The sequence below is a fragment of the Saccostrea cucullata genome, unplaced genomic scaffold (genome assembly GCF_032062105.1).
Source record: "Saccostrea cucullata isolate Sc308-1 unplaced genomic scaffold, CSIRO_AGI_Scuc_v1 ctg366, whole genome shotgun sequence".
NCBI classification, from domain to species: Eukaryota; Metazoa; Mollusca; class Bivalvia; order Ostreida; family Ostreidae; genus Saccostrea; species Saccostrea cuccullata.
The window spans coordinates 122,359-144,628 of record NW_026931480.1 but is presented as its reverse complement, the minus strand read 5'-3'; the positions used below and the strand labels follow the sequence as shown (position 1 = coordinate 144,628).

The 22,270-nt window shown below is 32.8% G+C and overlaps 1 protein-coding gene and 1 long non-coding RNA gene across 2 annotated transcripts; both read left to right on the top strand.

Moving 5' to 3' along the window:
* The first annotated feature begins 6,625 nt into the window (after window positions 1-6,625).
* LOC134232742 (uncharacterized) lies at window positions 6,626-9,049 on the top strand. The gene is made up of 4 exons (XM_062714726.1): window positions 6,626-7,177; window positions 7,849-7,911; window positions 8,084-8,136; window positions 9,031-9,049. Exons 1-4 carry the CDS (start codon window positions 6,785-6,787, stop codon window positions 9,047-9,049), a joined length of 528 nt encoding a protein of 175 aa, XP_062570710.1. The 5' UTR covers window positions 6,626-6,784.
* A 5,439-nt stretch (window positions 9,050-14,488) lies between these two features.
* On the top strand, window positions 14,489-16,776 carry LOC134232735 (uncharacterized). The gene is made up of 3 exons (XR_009984839.1): window positions 14,489-14,568; window positions 15,550-15,627; window positions 16,538-16,776. It is a non-coding gene; the product is annotated as an uncharacterized LOC134232735 (long non-coding RNA).
* Window positions 16,777-22,270: the final 5,494 nt, after the last annotated feature.

Sequence of the window (22,270 nt, the reverse complement as noted above, 5' to 3'; positions counted from 1 at the left end):
TGTCACAAGGAATACACAAGTGAAATATGAAAGTAATATCTCCACTAAATCAAAAGCTATCGGCAAGATTATTCAGTTTCTTTATTGATTCACCAAATATGTTGGCATACAACCATGTTACATACAAAAGACAAAAATAATAAAAAAAAATACATATACATACATGCAAGTGTATGGATCAGTGAAATCAAATATGCAGTGGTTTACAACTTGAAGATTTAATATAAACATAATTATTATGCAAGCAGTATAGCATGGACAGTGATGAACTAATAAATGCATTAAATATACTGTGTATATATATATATATATATATATATTATAATTGCACTTTATTTTTGGAACGCAATTCAAAACATTCATATAAAAATTCACATAGTCTTCTAGAGTGAAGCGCAATGTAAGGATTACACTGTACTTTATAATGATTTTCTTTCAACATGTTATCATTTAAATTATACAGATGTTCGAGGGATACATGTAATACTTTTTTCGCAAATCTTTATATAAGGGACAGTCATATATGAAATGTATTTCACTTTCTACAACAGTTTTACAATAGTGACAAAAACGGGATTCTTTTGGGATACAAGGCTTTGAATATCTGCCTACTTCAATTTCTTTGTGACGGACGTAGCTGCAGGTCTGTAGCTCTCCGAAAAAAAAATATATTGATAGACCCCGGTCTATCAATATATTTTTTTCGGAGAGCTACAGATCTGCAGCTACGGACGGACAGACAGACAGACTGACTTACAGACAGACGAATAATTCTTAATGTCCCCTCGCTTTCGCGAAAGCGGGGGACAACAAAAAATTGAAAAGTAAATTGTTACTTCTAGTCTGTTTTAGCTAAACTATTAGAGAAATTTGAAAGTTAAATAAAAACAAAACTTATTACATATAGGGCTGACAGACGGGAATATTATGTTTATAAATGTCACTGTCATATTACGATTGTGAATTTCATCTCTTATGTCATTTTCTCGACGAACATGTACCTAACTGGTATACAAACATCTTGGTAGCGCCGTGACAAGAAAGAGTAACGTACCCTTGCCTTATTAGCATCAAATTTATTTTTCTACATCCATCTCCTCTTTGAACGCCTACAATAAAATGTAAAATAAAGTAGAAAATGCTTCTTTTTGACGTCACAAAGAAAGAACGTCATAATGCATTTCCCCACATACATCACAAATGGCTTTTATGTCACAATTATTCACTTCGAAGTTGCCAGGTAAACTTTGCACAGTACAGCAAAAATATCATGGAGAGTATTCAGCTAAACGTGAGTTTACTTTTTGACTTTCTGTCTGATATAGTAAAACATCAGCATAATGGCATTCATTTCCTTTCCTTTCCTAAGCATCATATGAGGAAGGATTCAATTGTGTAAACTGAAGCTGGCTTTCATCCTCGTAATCCCATCATGGTAGCTCGATCGCTAGATAAAGCGCTCGATCCGTGATCGGAAGGTCGTGAGTACGAATCTCGCAATCGGTCGCGACTGACCCATCGTCGCAAACCACGGCCAATATGTACTATCCTCTCCCATTCTGGCCGTAGGAGAGAGCTTTATGCGGACTCTGGACCGCGGCGTGAGACAATGCGACTGACCTAAGTTGATAAAAAATGGATAGAAACCGTTTCCTTTGCCATGCGCTCGGCACTTTGGAGTGCAAGTTGCGGGTCCTTAGGATGAGACTTTAGAAACCGAGGTTTCGTGTCACGACAAGCATTGGCAGAATAAAGATCCCTCACTGCTTAAATTTAAAGCCCTTCACGGAAAGATTCTCAAATGGGACGTAATTCAACATACATGTACAATCAATCCTCGCAATACCAGGACTCTTGAGTTAACGTGTTGACGAGCGGTTGTCCCAAGAAAACAACAGCCTGCCTATTTACCCATGCAATTTGTAAATCTGTTTCGGCTGTAAGAAATACTGTATAAGGGTTTATTCGTCACGTGTTAGTTTCGCCCGTTTACACTTGATAACAATTTTGCCCCGTTTTAAATTCGCCCAGTTACAGTTTTGTTTGAGAAATTATAATCTGTTTTTTGATTTCACCCCGTTTTAGATTCGCCCACTTGTGACAAGGGCGAAATAAATCGGGGGCGAAAATTTCCCTATACAGTACTTTTTCGAAGGGACAATTCAATTTCTTGCATCAATGTGACATACTTATTATTAGCTCACCTGAGCCGAAGGCTCAAGTGAGCTTTTCTGATCAAAATTTGTCCGTTGTCTGTCGTTGTTGTCGTCGTTGTCGTCGTAAACTTTTCACATTTTCATCTTCTTCTCAAGAACCACTGGACCAATTTCAACCAAACTTGCTACAAAGAGCCACGCTCTATTCCAAGGCTAGATAATAATGAATTAGTGAAAAATTAGTGGCATTTTTAAAAAATCTTCTCAAGAACCACTGGGCCAGGAAAGAAGAAACTCATATGGAATCATCCACAGGTAGTGTAGATTCAATTTTGTTCAAATCATGACCCCTGGGGTTAGGGCGGGGCCACAATGGCCGATCAAAGTTTTACATAAGAGTATATAGGAAAAATCTTTAAAAACCTTCTTCTCAAGAACCACTGGACCAGGAAAGATGAAACCCATGTGGAATCATCCACAGGTAGTGTAGATTCAAATTTGTTCAAATCATGACCCCCGGGGGTAGGGTGGGGCCACAATGGCCAATCAAAGTTTTACATGAGTATATAGGAAAAATCTTTAAAAATCTTCTTCTCAAGAAATATTGGGCCAAGAAAGATGAAACTCATGTGTAATCATCCTCAGGTAGTATAGATTCAAGTTTAAATCATGACCCCCGGGGGGTAGGGCGGGACCACAATGGCCAATCAAAGTTTTGCATAAGAGTACATGTATATAGGAAAAATCTTTAAAAATCTTCTTCTCAAGAACCACTGGGCCAGGAAAGATGAAACTCATTTGGAATCATCCTCAGGTAGTGTAGATTCAAGTTTGTTCAAATCATGACCCCTGCGGTTAGGGTGGGGCCACAATGGCCGCTTAAAGTTTTACATAGTAATATATAGGTAAATCTTTTTAAATCTTCTTCTCAAGTACTTCAAAGCCATGATTAGTGATATCTATATGGAATCATACTCCTTAGTGTAGATTTTAGTTTGTTCAAATCATAACACCTCCCCCAGAGATAGGGTGGGGCCACAAAGGTCGATCAAAGTTTTACATACTCATTTACATAAAGGAAAGATCCCAAGAACAGAAAATCTATGTTTAGTCATATTGACATGAAAGCATCCTCATGTATTGAAGATTTAAATTTGTTCAAATCATGGTCTTTTGGGGTAGGGAGGGTAGGACCCCCCCTTCCCCCCCCCCCCCCCCCCCTCAGTAAACTTTTCAGTTCTGACCTAATCTGTGATTTTTTCCTAGCCGATGTGCTCAGGTGAGCGATGTGGCCCCTGGGCCTCTTGTTTATTAACGGTATCTTGTGATATGAGTCGTAAACTACATGTTCCTCACTCGAAATTCAACGCTTAGGAGCAACATTACCACTCTAGTGTTTTTGCACATGAAAATATTTGGCAGCAAGCACTATCACCGTAGATCGATCAAGTTTTTATTGGCGAGTGGCGACATACGAGGGATGTTCAATAAATAATGTCCTCGGTGCTCAGAAAGAAGCAAACGATGCTTTTCAATGAGTCTTTATGTTTTTACTTATTAATCTCTTTTAATTCAAACACATGTCTGTAACATTTTTATCCAATTTCTGATTGTTTTTAGAACTCATTTTTTGGTATGACCCTTAGTATACTGGAAAATGGCAGATCCAATGATATCCTGGACTTGTTTTTTCCTTCAAAAAGTTGTTTTTTTCAAGTTTGGAAATAGAAACAAGTCAAAAGGTCAAAGATATGGCAAATATTTTTAATGTGAAAAAACATTAACTTTCTGTTTATCCCGAAAACCCTTTTACCCTTAGGTATCATCCTATCATTAGCGGGTTTGGACGCTGTCATGAAGATATTCAATGTAGTGAATTCCTGATTCTGCGTCCTTCCTCTAATAAACCTTTCGATCTTTTTGCAAAAAAAATGCTTTCCAGACTCCTCCAGATATTAAACTGTCTCCCCGAATACGAATTTGAACAACAATACCACTAATATTTAAGAAAATTGCATATAAATCTGTCTATGTGCTCTTGCATACCTTTGCTTTTGTCAGACCTTCGCCGTTTTTATCAAGTACATGTATATCTTATGGTAAATTTTGTTTTGATGGTTTTAAGCAATAGATTCATGTTCCAATATCTGTTTGAATATAAAACAAACGTGGATAACTACAATTACTGATATTTTAAAATGATTGTTAAGACTTTCGTACACGCTGTCTTTTTCACTCATTTTTCAAAATATAGGGTGACCTTTGAGTACCAAGCTTTTTTACTGTCAAACGTTTCTTAAAAACAGTCTAAACTACTCCCGATATGATGTCTACCAAATTTGCTATGTGTCTTACATTATCAAATATTATTTGTTGAAATTTGGCAAACAATACATATGTTGTTATAATTTTTGTTGGCAAGGAGGGTACCCATTTTTGATGTCCATTATATATTTTTTTTATCATTGAAATCCACCTGCTCATTTGTCTATAAAACAGGCATTGGTTGCTGTAAATGACACATATTTCAGTGAATATTTCTTTGGGATTTTTAACAAGTTTTATAGCAGCTTTAATGTAGCCTTTATTTTCACTCTAGTTTACTGATTCCTTACTATTTATTTATAATGCAGTGTCTCGAAAAGCCCTTGTTTCCCAGCTTCTCACGATGAAACTATGTGATGAAAAGTGGTCACATAAACTGTTATAAATTTAGTAAAGATTCAATAATGAGAGAAGTTCAAGTTTAATATCATATGATATCTGTATTGTAAGTCATACAGTTCAGGACATTGTTTATTGAACAACCCTCGTACTATAGTAATTCTTAACAAGATAAATAAACGATTAATTTTTAGGTAAAGGAAATATGTTGAAAAAAATTAAGCAAGAGACCCAGGGGCTTCATCGCTTACATGAGCACAAATGGCCAGAGAAAAGCAGTAATTGGTACATTATTGACAGGTTAAATTTTATATAAGCGATCCCAACACAGGTCCGAACCTACAACCAATGAGGTCATGATTTGAACAAACTTTAATTTTCTATTATTTTATGAATTTACTGCAAAGAGTTTCTAAAGTCATTTCCTGTACTTAAATTTATGTGCATAACTTTGATCCCCTATTGTGGACCCAACTTACAGCATGATGTTTTGAACAAATTTGAAATTATACTTTCTTAGAATGCATGATTCTGAATTAATTGATATGACATTATGACTTTACTGTTCTTAACGGGATGTTTTAATAATTCCTTTATATTCCTTGCATTATTTTGATCCCCCGTTGTGCTCCCGCCCTCCCCAGGGGTCATGATTTGAATAAATATGTATCTATACTACAGTGTATGTAAAGCAATTTTCACATAAGTTTCATCTCCTCTGGTGTGCTATTTGTTGAGAATAAAATATATTTTTGAAAAATGCCTAGAATTGTCAAATATTCTGTACTATTATTTCCCCTTAATTAAAAAGGCAGATGAGTTTAACACGTTCCCCCTCCCCCAAAACATATCAAGGATGTTTGTTTCTCGTATTGAGCTAATTACAACATTAATTATACTATGTACATTAAATCTTGTTTTAAATAGCAGGGCTTTGTTCGTTTCGAATCTGAAGAAAGGAGAAAACATAGGAAGATCAGAGATGAGCTTAGACGTAAGATCGTCCAAGCTCTGATGGTGAGTATGAATTGACGGGATAAGAAAGAGAAAAAGAGAGCGTTTTTATATTTCACAGTTTTTTACCCGTAACAAGACCTTTCCAAATAAACTGTTATTGTTGACCCTATGACCTTGACGTTTGACCTACATTTAAAAAAATGAACATCAATGTTAAACCTCCGTGAAAATAAGTACCTGATTACTCAGATTGTAGGAAACACTTATAGTTTTTAAAACTGCATTCTGGCATCTTAAAATTCCTTTTCTTTCTGTAAGTTGGGGTGTAGATCAAATTGCATGTTATAAATTTTGAAAGCAGAGTAATTTCTTTAGCATCTCATGGGTCAGGCAAATGTGCCCCGAATACGCAAAGTCAGTGCCTGTTGTCCTTTGTATAGAATATTCCTTTTTTTCAGGAGGAACCATCCCCATTTGTATCCTTGATGTCAGAGTCTTGGTATTTTTTTGACAAAGAGACACAGGTACCTTAATTCTTAGGAGTATTTAGTGAAGCAATATTTTATAGTAATTTATAAACTGCATGAAAAGGGAATTCGTCTTCTCAATGAATTATACACATCGTCAAATGTTAAACTGGATTATATACTGTAAACATCATGTATCCATTAAGTCTGAAGTAAAATAAAACACAATATCTGTAGACATAATACATGTATTATATTCATTGTATAGATCGAATATAGAAAAAACTAAACGAGAAAAAAAATATTTCACAACGATTTTTTTCTGATTTATTTCAACAAAATCTTTTTTTCAAGACAGCAGCAGCGATTATAATTCAAGCAGCTCACAGAAAGTGTCAGGCCACACAAAAATTCAAAGAAATGAAAACATCTGCCATCAAACTTCAATCTTTCATACGACATTGTCTAGTCCAGAAGAGGTACATTAAAATCAAGAAGTCGGTGTTTATTATACAAACACAATAGAGAGCGTACGTTGAAATGAAACTGGCACAGAAAAACTACTTCGTTCTTAGAGTAGCTGTCATTACAATTCAAGCTTGGTTTAGGGGTTACTTGATTCGCCAAGAATACAGAAAACAGAAAGCGGCCATTGTCAAATTACAGTCAGGTACCAGAAAGATCCTCTGCCAGAGCAGATATGGAAAACAGAAACATACCGTGATTGGACTTCAGAGAAAATTTCGTGCAGCAAAAGTTAGAAAGGAATTCTTAATTGCCAAGGACGCAGCCATCAAAATCCAAGCCCACTATAGAATGCATCGTCAGCAGCTAAACTACAATAGACAGAGGCAAGCAGTTATCCACATCCAAGCTTTGGTCAGAAAGCGTGTTGTTGTCCAAAGATTTAAAAAGTTGAAGAAAAACACGGAGGTATGTCAATGGCGCTATAGTGCTAAATTACATTTAGGGTCTACCCCTCTGTGTGTTTTTTTTTCTTTCTGGTAAACTCGACAAACAGCCGACTATTAAAAGTCTCACTCTTTGTATCTCTCCCTCTCTCTATGTGCATGTTTCTCTGATAAGCTATATATGCGAAGAGCTAAACAGAGGCCTGTTCAACAGAACGAACTTTCGCGAGCGCTCGCCAAAATTCCCTATAACTCAAACAGATAGGTTTGCGAGCGCTCGCTCTGTTGAACAGCCTCAGGTCTGCACTCTCTCTGGGTATTTCTCTGAACTCTAGAAAGAGCTAACCATTCAACAGTTCTCTTGAATGGAAAAGGTGGCTTTTCAATGCGAAATCTGGATAAAGGATTGAAATTAAATATCGGTACCTCAGATATTTATTCAATGAAATCTTGCTCTATTTATCTGTCACGTGATATTTCTTTGAACTAAAATGTCCGCTTTTTTGGAATCACTTGACCAATTTCAAACAAACTTGGTGTTTTATTATAAAACAAAAAGCATATTTCTTAAGTTCTTTAGGCTCCTTTACTTTTACAAACTAAGGTACTTTACAAACTAAGGAGATCAAGTCAAAACCCTGGAGAAAAACAATTCTGGCAGGTGTAATAGTTTTGGGGTTTCTTAAATTTCAGGAGATGAAGATGAAAGAAGAAAAGAGTCCAAAAGAAGAAAAGAAAAAATCAAAGAAATTAGGGGTATTTTTTATGACTATTAAGGCTCATTAAACGCAAAATCATCCTTTGATTATAATATATACAGACATATTTTAAAGTCGATTTTAGTATACAAAATAGCATTATTATACCAAAAACACCTGTGGCTTGTATTGGAAGTATCTCTTGCTTGAAAACCTCTTCTTACTTTCAGAGAATGAAAAAATTCAGAAAGTGGCTGAAACGAAAGTTTTGTTGTGGATCAATGTAAGTATTTTTTTACGATTTGTTCTTACTACATTTATGTAACCTCCAACTCCGTGGTGAAGGGACGAAAACATTAATTGATTTCTGAAGTATATTATATTACGGTTGTTCTTATCAATCATTTGATTTTGACTTTTATCTGAGACCATGCAGATCTATATATAGTTTTTATAAAGAAGAAATAAAAAGTTTCAGTTTATTATAAGACCGGACCGGTCACTTAAGACTAGATAAAAACAGTACACCAGGGTCCGCCGTCATAAAACTTTTGAAAATTTTCAAAAAAAATCTCAACTGAACTCTTGAGAATTACTCAGCTGAGAATTTGAGGATAAAAGAGTTTAGAATTTCTATTTTTCTCAATTTTTTTATGGCGGCCGCTGAGTCTGAGAATTTTGGATTTGAGAAAATTCTCAGATTTGAGAGCGTTCTCAGACTTAAGTATGTTTTATGTAACAAGCACATTGAACCTAGCTAAATTAGTGTAAGTTAATAGACATATTTTAGTTTACATATGGTAAACTATCTTCATAAATCATCGAGTAAATTTTAAAATTAAAAACTTCTACGTTACTTTGAACAAAGGATACGTTTAAATTAATCTCTCTCTCTCTCTCTCTCTCTCTCTCTCTCTCTCTCTCTCTCATGCTTGCTTCTTCTTTAACTAATTAATGAAAGGTGACTTGTTTTTTTGTCTTTGCAGTGAAGAAGAGAACACCAGTTCATCTCTGATATATTTAAATTAATATAAAAAATTAAGAGAGAAATATGTAAAAGTGTAACTTAAAAAATGTGAATCATGTATATACTAACGTTACCAAGTAGTAAAAAATAACAGAGACGTTATCATTTGTTATTTATTAATATTTAATGTAATGTTTGATTGTTCAACAGCTTGCAGTTGAAGAGGTAAACAACTACTAGTTTTAACTGCTGTTCACATGAAAACAGAAGGGACTGATTTGGAGAGTATTTTAAACTCCCTTGACAATTTACCTTCCTTGATTTGGATAAAACTCAGAAGATTCACATGATTCTTTAACCTCTGCACTTTCCAATGCGCCCCTTGAATAATAATACATACATAACAAACTTGATCAGAGATTGTACATGCTCACAAGAACGGCATAAGGGTACTTTTGTTCAAGTACTCTGTGTGCTGCTCCTCTTAAAATTGATCGAAAGTACAAAATGTATATTCTTTTTTAAATCGTTATGGCTCCCATAAGCATGATAAGTGATTTGCATTTCAATACAGCGAAATATTGAAATAACAAACAGCATTCAACTTTATACGAGTAAGTCCATTCAAATTAAGAATACAAATTAGGAGGAGAGCATACACGGACCTAAATTTTTAAAACAACCAGAGTTAGGATTAGATGCCATGGAGGAATGAACTCCCCTGCCAACCGGTTAGCTCCGCCGTCTGCTCCTTATCACGATCAATTTTTTTTTCAAATAATAGGAAATCCATGTCTATGTTAAAAATTAGTATGAAAAACGTCAGTTCGCATTCGACTTAATGATAGATTGTATTTGGTGAGGTCACTGTATCGGCCATAGAACTTGTATTATGATGACTTTAAACGAGACTGTTGATATCTTTGTTTCATTATCCTGCTTCGCTGTTGTTTGCTTCGTTCTGGAAATAGTTAGCATGCTCTTGCGTAAATAGGCAGATGATAAGTTTATGTTGCAACATAAGTAATAGAAGTTGACAGCTGAAAAGTACGAAAGCCCAGAAGGCTCATTCGAGATTCGAGTTTCCAAATACGAGATTCGAAATTCGAGATTCAAAATTCGAAATTCGAGATTCAAAATTCGAGTTTCGAGATTCAATATCCAAACGAACCAATCAAAAGCGAGTTCAACATTTGATTACTCCCCTTTATTATGTTCTTACTATCAAGAAATAATTCAATATAATTATATCAAATGGGTCATTTGATTAAATTACAATGCAAGAAAAAGTGTTATATATATTAGACCTAAATTTAAATAATTAATGGATTTTTGATCAGCAAAAAATATATCAATTTATATTATAGATTCTTAAATATTAAATAGATTACATATATCAGAAGTATTATATTTTTGTATCGTCAACTAATTACCGGCCAGGAGGCGGTCGGCTCTATGATATGAAAGTTCGAAGTCGCTGTGCGTTTTTGCGGTGTGAAAACAATTTAAATAAAAATATTTAACATTAATATAATAGTATATTAAAAAGAGCGTCTAAAGGTTAAAGAAGAACGCATCATAAACATAAAATTAAAAATTCTTATGAAGAATGAGGTAAATATTTCATCCAATCCTATTTATGAACTTAGACATGTTTGAGGTGCGGAGAAAATTAGGACATGTGTTGGGCGTAGTCTAAAGCAAAGACCGCGTTATGTATATTACGCAATTTTACTTTCTCCATTCAAACGGGATTTGTTGTACGTATTTATTTTAAAATGACGTGTACATATGTACATATATAAACATTTTGAAACATATGTTTAAATGTTAATTCATTAAAAGACTTAGCAGGCTACAGAATATTACAAGATTTGGCCCTTAGCAGACGAGGATAATGCACGTTTTACAATGTGCCAAGAATTTTCCCGCTACAACTCAAAGAGACAAGTTAATTGATGCAAAGCATCAAATCGGCCGCTAACATATTTAAGATGTCAAGAAAGTAATTTCACAATTCAAAGCATTCATGCAAGAAAACAACAGGATATTCAAAGCTGAAATAGTCATCATTTTTATTTCAGGCCGTCTTCAAAATAAATAGATAAATATTTTTTTAAAAATTGATAGAAATTTGGGTATCATACCTGCTGTTCAATCTAATTAAAATTAGATCTTTGATCCGCTCCAGTTTGATCGCTACTGGAGCGGATCAAAGATCTAATTTTAATTAGATTGACCTGCTGTTCTGTCCAATTCAATGAATAAAATATATATTTTGAACTAGAAATAGTGCATTTACTCATCCAAAGGATTTATCGATGTAAAAAAGTCTATGATGAATATGCATGGGCATCGGAAGCAAATCGAAAGTGGGTTGGGTTGGGGTGGGCTAATTGAAAGTGGGGGGGGGGGGCTTAACCAACAAAAAATGGTGAAGCCCATTTTCAAAGCCTAGGTATAATGTATATCTTTGCAAAAAATGTGTGCGCGCTAACCCCCCCCCCCCCTACTCCGGTTCCGACGCCTATGATATGAGAAGTTTTATTGTCATCAAAATGAAGATGTATGCCTTTCAAGATATACCACGTGTTGATATCCTGGTCATTTGTCACGTGATAATGCCTATATGATGGCTATGCTGCATGGTGCGGGTGCAAAATGTATAAAAATAATCTTTGTGTCATTCACAGCTGTTGGATTTTCAAACAAATTTTTACTAGTAGAGAAACTTTTCAATTTTTTATTCAACATGCACTTTTACCACGTGCACGTTATTTTTATCCGGAAAATCATAACGATTTCCTTTCGTATCTTACACACTCCCTGGATGGGGAGTACCTATTGTAAAATCTTTTTATGTGACCATAAATTATCAATTATCTGATGTCAAATGATAATGAAATTGAAACAAAATAACAACGATTAAAACTTAATTTAAAGCAAGTTTTTAAAATATTTTACTCATGATTTTATACATGTTATCATTTGAGAATTATTTTTCTGATCTAATAAAATAATAATATCTCATTTCCCCATGTGCACTTTCTAACACAACCACAAATAGATCGGCCGCTGCTGCGGCCGATAAAGAAATGTAGTGGCGGATCTAGAGGGACCATAAAAGGAACAATTAATTGGTTTGCGGATGATTTTTTACGCTTGCGTCAATATAATTTATGTTTCTTGTCTTAATTTTTAGAAAAACACAGGTACGTGTGGACAAGACCCTCCCCCACCCCCATCCCCTTGATATTGAACCCCAGGGCTTATTTCTCTGTTATGTGTAACCTTACAATACGAAAAAATTGCTGGCGTAAAACCCCCAGAATAATCGCTCAACCAAAAAAAAAAAAAAAAAAACAACAAAAAAAAAAAAAAAAAAAAAAAAAAAAAACACACAATTTACTACTCCACTTTACAAGAAAGAATGCTGTTTACGGAGAAAATGTGGGATTATTACGTGATGCAGAGTCAGTCTGATAGCATGGACTAAGACAGAAATACATTGTATATTTAGAGACAGTGCAGTGGCGGATCCAGAGGGGGGGGTTACGGGGGTTGCAACCCCCCCCCCTTTGGATTTGCAATTTAAGAGAAAGAGAAATAAGAAAGTTCCAATTTTTTCGTTGTGTTTTTACTATAGGAAATGTAAGGTGAAAGGCTAATGTTGTATTATATAAAGAAATTCGGTTGTAAAAACAAAATAAAAACCCTCCCTTTACAAAATAGGATTTTCAGGTTCGGAGATTTATTTCCCTTTCTTTTTCAAAAACTTTCTGGTAATGTATACAAGTACTTTTTCCCAGATTGATCAACGTCCCACTTTCAAAAACCATACTCCACCCTGTATCGATATTCTATTGAGTTATTTAACTATATGTATGTGTACAACGTACGTTTTAACTGTTTTCGCCTTCAACCCCCGCTTTTGAAAAATACTTCACCCCCCCCCCCCTCTTTGAAAAATTTCTGAATCTGCGCCTGCAGTGTGAATCGACATTTTTAAATGAAAGAAAAGGATATTTTACAAAATAGGCAATTTTCAAACAAATCTTCGATTACATTATTCCATTTGGACTACATTGATGTTGTTTTCAATAAAATATCAAATATTCCTCACATTCAATGTGCCGCCTATCAGTATAATACTGCCTGGTTTTTCGGTGGACTGCCTCTTAAATGCATTTATTTTGTTTTAACTTTTTAAAGTTAAAACAAAATAAATGCATTTAATACCAGAGGGGGTACAACGTAAACAGACTAGAGTGGCATATCTTTCTCTTATAATGTATTGTGGGTATTTGGGGGGATGTTGAGCGATTATTCTGGGGATTTTACATTTTTTGTTATTGTATACATGATGAATAAGTTAAATAAATATATCTTGTGAAAAAAATTTCCAATAAGCCCTTGGGTTGAATATTAAGAGAGTGTGCGGGGGGGGGGGGGGGGGGTCCCCCCCACAAATACCTGTAGTTTTCCTAACAGAAGAAATTCATAAAAATGACGCTTAGTAGACAATTCAAAAATGTATATACTCCTGATATATGAAATCTATTTAACAGCCTGTCTCTGAGAAAAACATGCAAAATCTGAAAAAATGTCCAAAAGGGTGTATAGAGCTTTTCATCTTGTCATATATTTTTAAGATCTAGGTTGTATTAGGATATAAAAAATAAATTGTAAAAGTGTGTCACATGCATCTATTTTTAGTAACAACCCAATTTCTATATTTAGCAATAATTGGCATTATATAGAAGGTAAAAATAGGAAAGTTTGAGGCCTGATAAAGTCACTGCATAATTATTTTAGATACAGTATTTTATTATTTCATAAATACATATATGTCAAAAATTACAAATACCTATTTTCCATAATGATTACAACTATCTGCAGTCTATACTGAAGCCATATCTTAGGCGAAATTTGGAAATTCAGAATTATTATGGATATTTAGTACAATGGTACAGCGGTGGGGGATAAAATAATTTGATCAAATAAAGTTTTTTATAATAATTGATTTATGTTCTATCAAATATAAAAAATTCACCCTTGGCTATTTAGTGCAGATATATTTTATAAATTGTTGAAATGATGACCTAAGCATGTTAGCAAAGCTCTCATTTTGTACCACAGAATTAATCAAATACTATTAATATGGATTCATTTGATGACCAATAAACATATTTTAGTCTGAATTTATATTTAGAAAGGCTGTAAAAATTTATAAGTTGATAAAACTTAAAATTACTCCAAAAATGATCAAAGAAAATAAGATGACAAGAATGAGTAAGTGTGCATAAGAGTTATCTCCCGTTGTGGAAGTCTTCAAGTGAAAAAGGCGGAAATGACATTCCAATGTGTCAGGATCGCCAAGAGGACAATGCAACTTCAGAGATTTTTTATACATTTCGTGCCGTGTATGTCAAGTATTTTATTTGTATGACTGTATTAAGGATCCATCACACTGTTTGCACTTCTTTAAAGCTCCGACCGAGATGCTATAGTATCAGGTTGTATGGGAAAAAGTTATGGACCGACTGGATGATTGATTGTGAAATGTGGATTTTTTCTCATGACCATGTTGACCATGTATACAGTGGTATATTTTAAGTTATGAATCTACCCAAGACATACGGATAACGTGGGGGGGGGGGGGTTAATGGTTAAAATGGCGAAGAAGAATAACAAACTTCTGCTACCTTGAAGTTGACGAGAAACTGAAGGATCTGACCATGCTGACAGGTAGGCCAAATATCTTATCTCTACTTCAAGTAATATGAGCTGCATTTTTAAGAAATTTATTTTGCCATAAAAATTTTATAATGTGTTATAATGTTAGATTTGTATTTAAATTAAAACCTGTATGCTCAGCAAGACTAAAATGAAGTATTAAAGTGTTTTAGAAGAAAGACTTCTGTACAAGCAAATTAAAATTATTTAGAAATCAATATTGTACAGGACAACGATAATGCAATCTTGCTTCAATCATAGGTTATGAAAAAGTTTTTTCATCGCCATGCGGCAAATATGAACAACAGAAGATTATAAATATTTTTTCTCTGGTCTTGAAATAATTCTGCAATAAAAAAATTGGACATCCAAGTTGCAGCTCCTATTTATTTCAATATCTACAGTGACCTATAAAGAATTTGTAATAGAAATTTATATATTGAATGAAAATGTTCTAACTAGGAACAGTCATGTTTATCGTTTGATATGTCATACATGTAAACTTTTGTAAAGAAATTAAGAAAGTTCAAACAGTTGTTAAGAGATGGAGTAAAAATTATAACTTCTCTAATTAAGATATATTCAACATTCAACTGCACATATGCTTTGATTCGCATACATGTAATTTATGCTTTTGAATTGTGGTATTGTGCAAGTAGTGAAATAGTTTGCTACTCAAAATAAGTCTAAACTAAAGAGTATATGTAAAAGTACCAGGTATTCAAAGAAGGAAAGTTTTTTTTATCCAAATATTATCACACATATTTTTCTATCATATTTACTTTAACAATTTTTGCAAAATTGATATTTTAGAAAGGTAATGGGTCATGATAATATGAACTCATAACAGAAAGTTTATACAGAACATTTAAGCATGCACAATATGATATTTAATTAGTATACCATATGTTGGAGAGGTCCAAATTATTCAAATTGTATAACAAACCTGGGTAAAGTTATAAATAATTTACTATTAACTTTCACTTCTTGTAGCAACATTTGTCAACATGCAGAGGATTTTTTTGGACCCCAATACATTAAAAGACAAGTGTCCTGATCCAGATGTAAATGGTAAGAATTGTTATCTGAAAAAAATATTTTAGAAGTCTTATATGAAAAAAAAACAATTATTATAATAGTCAAATGCTCTTTAATAGAGCTATTCAGCATGTTCAATGACTCAGTTTTGTCACAATGATAAAGCCAGTGATTTCTTACTTTGTTTGGTACATATTTGCTATTCTCTTGATCACACTAATTTAATTATCTACAGATCAAGTCTAAGTGTAAATGTGAATGATTTACCGTAAAACGGGGCCACAATGACCGACCAAAGTTTTACATAGAAATGTATAGGAAAAGTTTTTTAAAATTCTTCTTCTCAAGAATAACAAAGCCATGAATAATCATATTTAGATGGAAGCATCCTCAGGTAGTGTAGATTCAAATTTTTTTTCAAATCATGACCCCAGGGGATAGGACAGGGCCACAATGGCCGACCAAAGTTTTACATAGAAATATATAGGACAATTCTTTAAGAATCTTTTTAAGAATCGCAAAGCCATGATTGGTCATACATGTATTTATATGGAAGCATTCTCGGGTAGTGTTGATTCAAGTTTGTGCAATTACCTCTCGCCTTTAAGGAATGATTGGGACTACTTTTGGGTTTAAACTTTTCAATAATAAATTAATTTCTGCTTTTATGCTAGCCACGGTGCTCAGATGAGCGATGTGGCCCATGGGCCTCTTGTTTTAATTATAAATGTAATATTCTTAAAATCAGTGTTGATGACAGCAATAATTTTGTCATTATTTTCTTACTTAGTCCTTTCCAATGATCCAACTTCACTTTTCCTCCATTTAGCAGTTACTTATGCATGTACAAAAAATTATTCTTTATGTCGTCATATTTTACTGATATATACTCAAAGAAGGAGGACATATTTCTTTTCATTTTATGGTGCATTTTGTTTCATAGGTTATGCAGTTTTTCCAAGAAAGCAGGAACAATGGAGCAGAACTGAAAACTCATTTCAATAAAACCATGATCTGACTGATCAAGTGAAAGATGATACCAGTTGTGAAAGTTGTCAAAACACTACAGCAAGCAAAGAGAGTAGTAATCATCAATTCATGTAACTCCTGTTAATATTCATCACATCAAAAAGAATGTTCAATTTTGAAATTTGAAAAATATTTGGCAGTTGGAAATCTCACTTATTTTACAAATTCAAGATCAAGTAAGAACATCACATTCATCAAAAAAAAATTTTCAAGTCATTTCACCTTCCCCCAGTAAAAAGAACTTGTCTGAAATATCTCAATGTTTGTATCGATGATGTTGAAAAATTGCAGAAATTGTTTGTACTTTAACACTCAAATGAATATGTTGATCAAATGACTAGTATGATGAATAATCTGTTCACTTGGTTCACTTGTGTAAATATTGACCAAGTATGTATACATGCATTAAATGTAATTATTATTTTCTTTATTGTTCCAACTATCTGATTGGCTCAAACTGGATCATATGATCAAGTATAAAAAGTGTTATTATTTTTCTTTACTATTCCAACTATCTGATTGGCTCAAACTGGATCACATGATCAAGTATAAAAAGTGTTACAGACTGGATGTTTCTATTTTAAAAATTTATAAACCTGCTGTTTCTAAAATTGGAAACGTTCTTCTGTGAAGCAACAATAGTGCTGACGTCACAATAGTCTTTATAGACTGGATGTTTCTAAAAACAGGTACTGCAGCTGGTTTTCATTACTGTGACATCATAATGCAATGACATAACAATGCCTTGTATGAGAAGGCTCTGAATATTATAAAGAAGGATTTTAAGACTTTTCTTATTAACTGATGAAAAATAATAAAACAATTGTAGCCTTTTGATTCGGTACAATCCCTCGATATATAGACCTTAGAGAAAGCATATCGACCTCGCACTTCGTGCTCGGTCGATATACTTTCTCTAAGGTTTATATATCGAGGGATTGACCTCATCAAAAGGTTATAATTGTATAATAAAGGTTTATACTTAAGTTTATCCATTTAGAGGTTTATAAAGAATTCATAGCCAGTCCCCCCCCCCCCCCCCCGGCCTCTTTTTCCATGTATTTTTTAAAATTTAAAGTCATTAAATATTAAATTGAGAGCTATGTTTGTTTAAATTCTGTAATACAGATAGGAAGAACTCTAGAAAATAATTTTTTTAGTCTTGGACATGTTTTGAGCTATTTTTTGAGTAGCGCTAACTGTATCCTTGAAATTTTTTTATGTGAAAATTTCACAAACTTTGACTTTCAATATTTTCTAAAGTGTACATTGGCCAAGGGTAATTTTTTCATATTTTGTTAACATAGGTATTATTAACAATAAGCAATAAAATTTACTGGATTAAAACATCCCCCCTTTCAACTAGAATAGTTTCAATTCCACTAAAAATTGTAACTTTTTTCAAATTTTGGAATATTGCCAATTTCATGACCTATTTGCACTAAAACAAAATGAATGTCAATCATTCTGACTATGCATTTAAAAAGAACTAATCTTTATTATTTTACAACAAAACAAAATATTTGAATAATTTTTAAAGTTGCAATTATTTTTCTTCTCAAAATATGTCTAAAATGTTAAAAAAATTACCTCAATTTTTGTTGCATAAGAGCTATTTTTAGTAACAGTCCATAAAACATATGTGGGTTGGAGTAGCTAAATAGAAATTTGTCTGATTTCATTTTATGCATAGTAGATTTGACTCTTAAAATTTGAAGGCAATCGGAGAAACCTGCTTTCGGACTATTTTGCATGCTTTTCTCGGAGACAGGCTGTTAATATTTAAGAATCTATAATATAAATTAAAATATTTTTTGCTGATCAAAATTCCATTAATTATTTAACTTTCCTTCTAATATATATAACACTTTTTCTTGCATCGTAATTTAATCAAATGAACCATTTGATATAATTATATTGAACTATTTCTTGATAGTAAAAACATAATAAAGGGAAGTAATCAAATCTTGAACCCGCTTTTGATTGGTTCGTTTGGATCTTGAATCTCGAAACTCGAATTTTGAATCTCGAATTTCGAATCTCGTATTTGGAAACTCGAATCTCGAATGAGCCTTCTGGGCTTTCGTAGAAAAGTAGAAATCACGTTTATCATAAAGACTGGTTTGGTTACCATTTAGTAAAATATCTAAATATGGAAAAGATATGGAAGACTTTGTGGTATCTTATTAAAAGCCCACTGGTAGATATTTAACTGATATTTACATTGTAATTACACGTTAGTAACACAATGATACTTTGGGCAAATCAAATTACTATTCTGTAAATATTTTTCTAATCGGTAGCAAGAAGTTATGCTTCTTGTAACGACTTCTTTTATACATTCGTAACTTCATACCTCAAAATAGCATCACTGTGGTATCCATGATATCTTCATGATATACGCAATCTAGATATATAAACAAATGTTAAACTATTCAGCCATTGAATAAGCAGACCATAGCAGTTAAACGGATGTCTTCGACTGGCTTGCTTTAGATCATGTCTATTGTATATTAAGGTCTTTTTACCCTCACAAATTAAATGGTTTCAAGTACAAAAACTGACTTTATTTTCATTCAATAAAGTTTAAATTTACCAATTATTGCCAAAAATGTATAGGTCGCCATATTATTTAAGATGGGAGACGTAAATAAACAGAAGCATATATGTCAACATAAAAAAATTGTACATTTTTTGTAAATCATAAATATTACAGTTGTATGTAAAAACTGATTCTGAAAGTTCCTATATACTTGCTACTTATAAGATACTTTTGAATTGTGAATATCAGGAAAACTATTTTATATTAGAAGTACAATAAAGAAAATGCCTGAATGAATCTACCTGAGCAGGAGTTATTGCCCACGTCAACATGTTTTAAAGATTGAATAATTGATTGAATAAAGAAAATATGCATTTTTAAAAACTCTTTTACTTAACAATATTTATCATTTCACTTACGGAAAATCATTCTTCCTAAATATTTTGTTCTATTCGGTATGAATTTAATTTAATAACAGTTTTTGCTAAAACCTATGACATTATAGGAGGGTGGAGTTACCTTAAGAAGTCATATGTACATGAGTCATTTTCAAAATTTGTCCAAATTCCACCACCAGTATTTTGCAAAAATAAATGTGGTGATCTAAACTTTTTAAAGTTTTATTTTAGCATTTAAACATCATAGATGCATAAACAATGTTAAAGCACAAAGAATTCTATTAACTTATACTAAAAAAACCATTATATGTACATGGACCCAACAATAAATGTCCATGGTGTTACTTAGTTAAAAGTCATAGTAAAATCATAATTTAAAAAAAAAATTAAGGTTTTTAGAATAACAATCTCAACATAGTGATAAAATTATTCTATGGAATCAAACTGAAGTTTCATAACAGAAAATTATCAGATAAAGTATAGCTGGAAGTTGTAAGTGTTGTAACTTTTGTCTATATCTTACACGTTTACTTAAGGCATACATCATTTACCTCAGCACAAATTACTTGCTTTGCAAATAAACTTAGTATTAGAAAACGACAGAATTGTGTTGCAAGTTTCGATAAAATTGTATAAAGATTTAGAACATAAATATAGGAAAAATGTGTTGGTAACACCAAGGATATTTGCATAACACAAAGGACATAAAGGTTACACTAAGGTTATTTTGTGTAATACTTAGAAAGAAATAATAAAGTTGTTCTCCTTCCTTCAGAAAAGGATAGTAAGGAAATTACCCTAGAGGTGAATATAAGAGTATATGGTTTTAACATAAGAAATTGGCGGGGGATTTCTTTCATTATACATTTTGAGTCTGACTAGTAACACCAAGGATAAAACAGTAACGACATAGACATAACTATCCAATCATAAGATATATTACAGTAGAAAAATGAAATCAAATTGTTATCCCCAAATAATAAATAATTACTATCAAATGACTTTGAATCATTGATCAGTACTTGTTAGTGTATTTACATATCCAAGCAGAAGCTGTAACACCAATGACAAAAAATAACACAAAGGACACCTTTAAAAGATCCAAAGGTTTACATAGATGAGTCTTAGATCAGCTAGAACTAATTTTTAATGAAGAAATAATTGTGAAACTAGAACATGTACATGTATTTGTAAATGACCAGATTTCAAACATATAGAATGCATTAATCTTTTTATGGATTTTACATTTTCATTTCATTTATCTACAGCTAGCCTCTTTCCACAATGAGCTCTCTACTTAATACACATCTACAAGATATGATGGTGACAATATTATTAAAACATTAGCAATGCTATACCAGCTTTTATCTTTTAGAGTTTTTGGCCTGTTAAAAAGGAACGTGGTTTTAGGTTCTATCTAACCCTGTGGATACATTTAAGTTCAATTTTTTCTGTATCTTTATCCAGTCTCTCTTCCAAGGGATCTGATTTCTCTTCATCTGTAGTCTGATGTTCGTTATTGACTCCAATTCTTTCTCTTCCAGGGTGTCAGTCTTTTCAGTTTCTTTAGTCGAATTTCCTATCAGGAATTCTTTGACTTTTTTTAATCTGTACTCTTTTTCATTTTTTTCATTGATATTTTTCTGCCCTTTTTGCTCTTGCATCCACTGATCGTTTGCCAAACTTTCATTGACAGTTCTTCAGGGTAACAATCCAACAAAGTGGCTTGAAATGTAGTGGTCTGCCATCATATCTGGCCTTGTTGTTGTCCAATGCTGCCTCGACTATATAATCTTCACCACCACTTTCCAAAAGCTTATGTACATCCAAGGTTAAAAACTTCTTTCAGCACCAACTTTTACAGGATGTGGAACACAGTCATGAGGGATTTCAGTTGGACAAATCTGAAGAACATCCTCAACTAAATGCAAAACTGTATTCTAGGGTAATGACTGGTACATTGTCTCCTTAAAAACATCTTTTGAAATCCTTTTAGAACAGTTATGAACAATTTGTGACTTTTTCATCTAAGGGTTTACATGATTAAAGGACTTTAAATGCATTTGCAAAGAAATGTTCCGTATCTGATAAAGGTATTTTCAATTCAATGATATAAATCTACCTTTTACGTCTTGGATTTTATTGGCTTCATTGCAACTTTTTAATGTGTCTTGTTTACATCATCTTCATCAAGAGAACATAACTAGAATCCTCAGACTAAAGAAAACAAATCATATTCTGCCTTATTTCACATTCCCTTGTGTTACCTAAAACTTCCTTTGTGTTACCATTTTTAACCATCATATATTTTTAGCACTTCATTATTTATTGTTAGTGAATTGCAATATCCCACCACATTTGTTTTCTGCAATACAATGAACGCAATTACCACTCCATATGCGATACGCTTGTTTCATTTTTCTATCTTTAATCCTTGCTGTGTCCCTTGAGTAACTGAATTTGTCTATGGTGTTACCATAGGTTACTTTAAAGAGCATAAAAGGGGATATGATTGCATTACATAATGAATTTTGATATTTCAATTTATTCAAAAGGAGTAAAAGTTGTATATTTTCCTACAGAAACAAAAGAACATGCAAGAGTATATTAATAACATAAATATCTAATCGTTTTTACATCTATTGTGTTACCAAACATTGTCCTTTGTGTTACTCAAATTATTTATTGAATTAATTTATAGCTCATG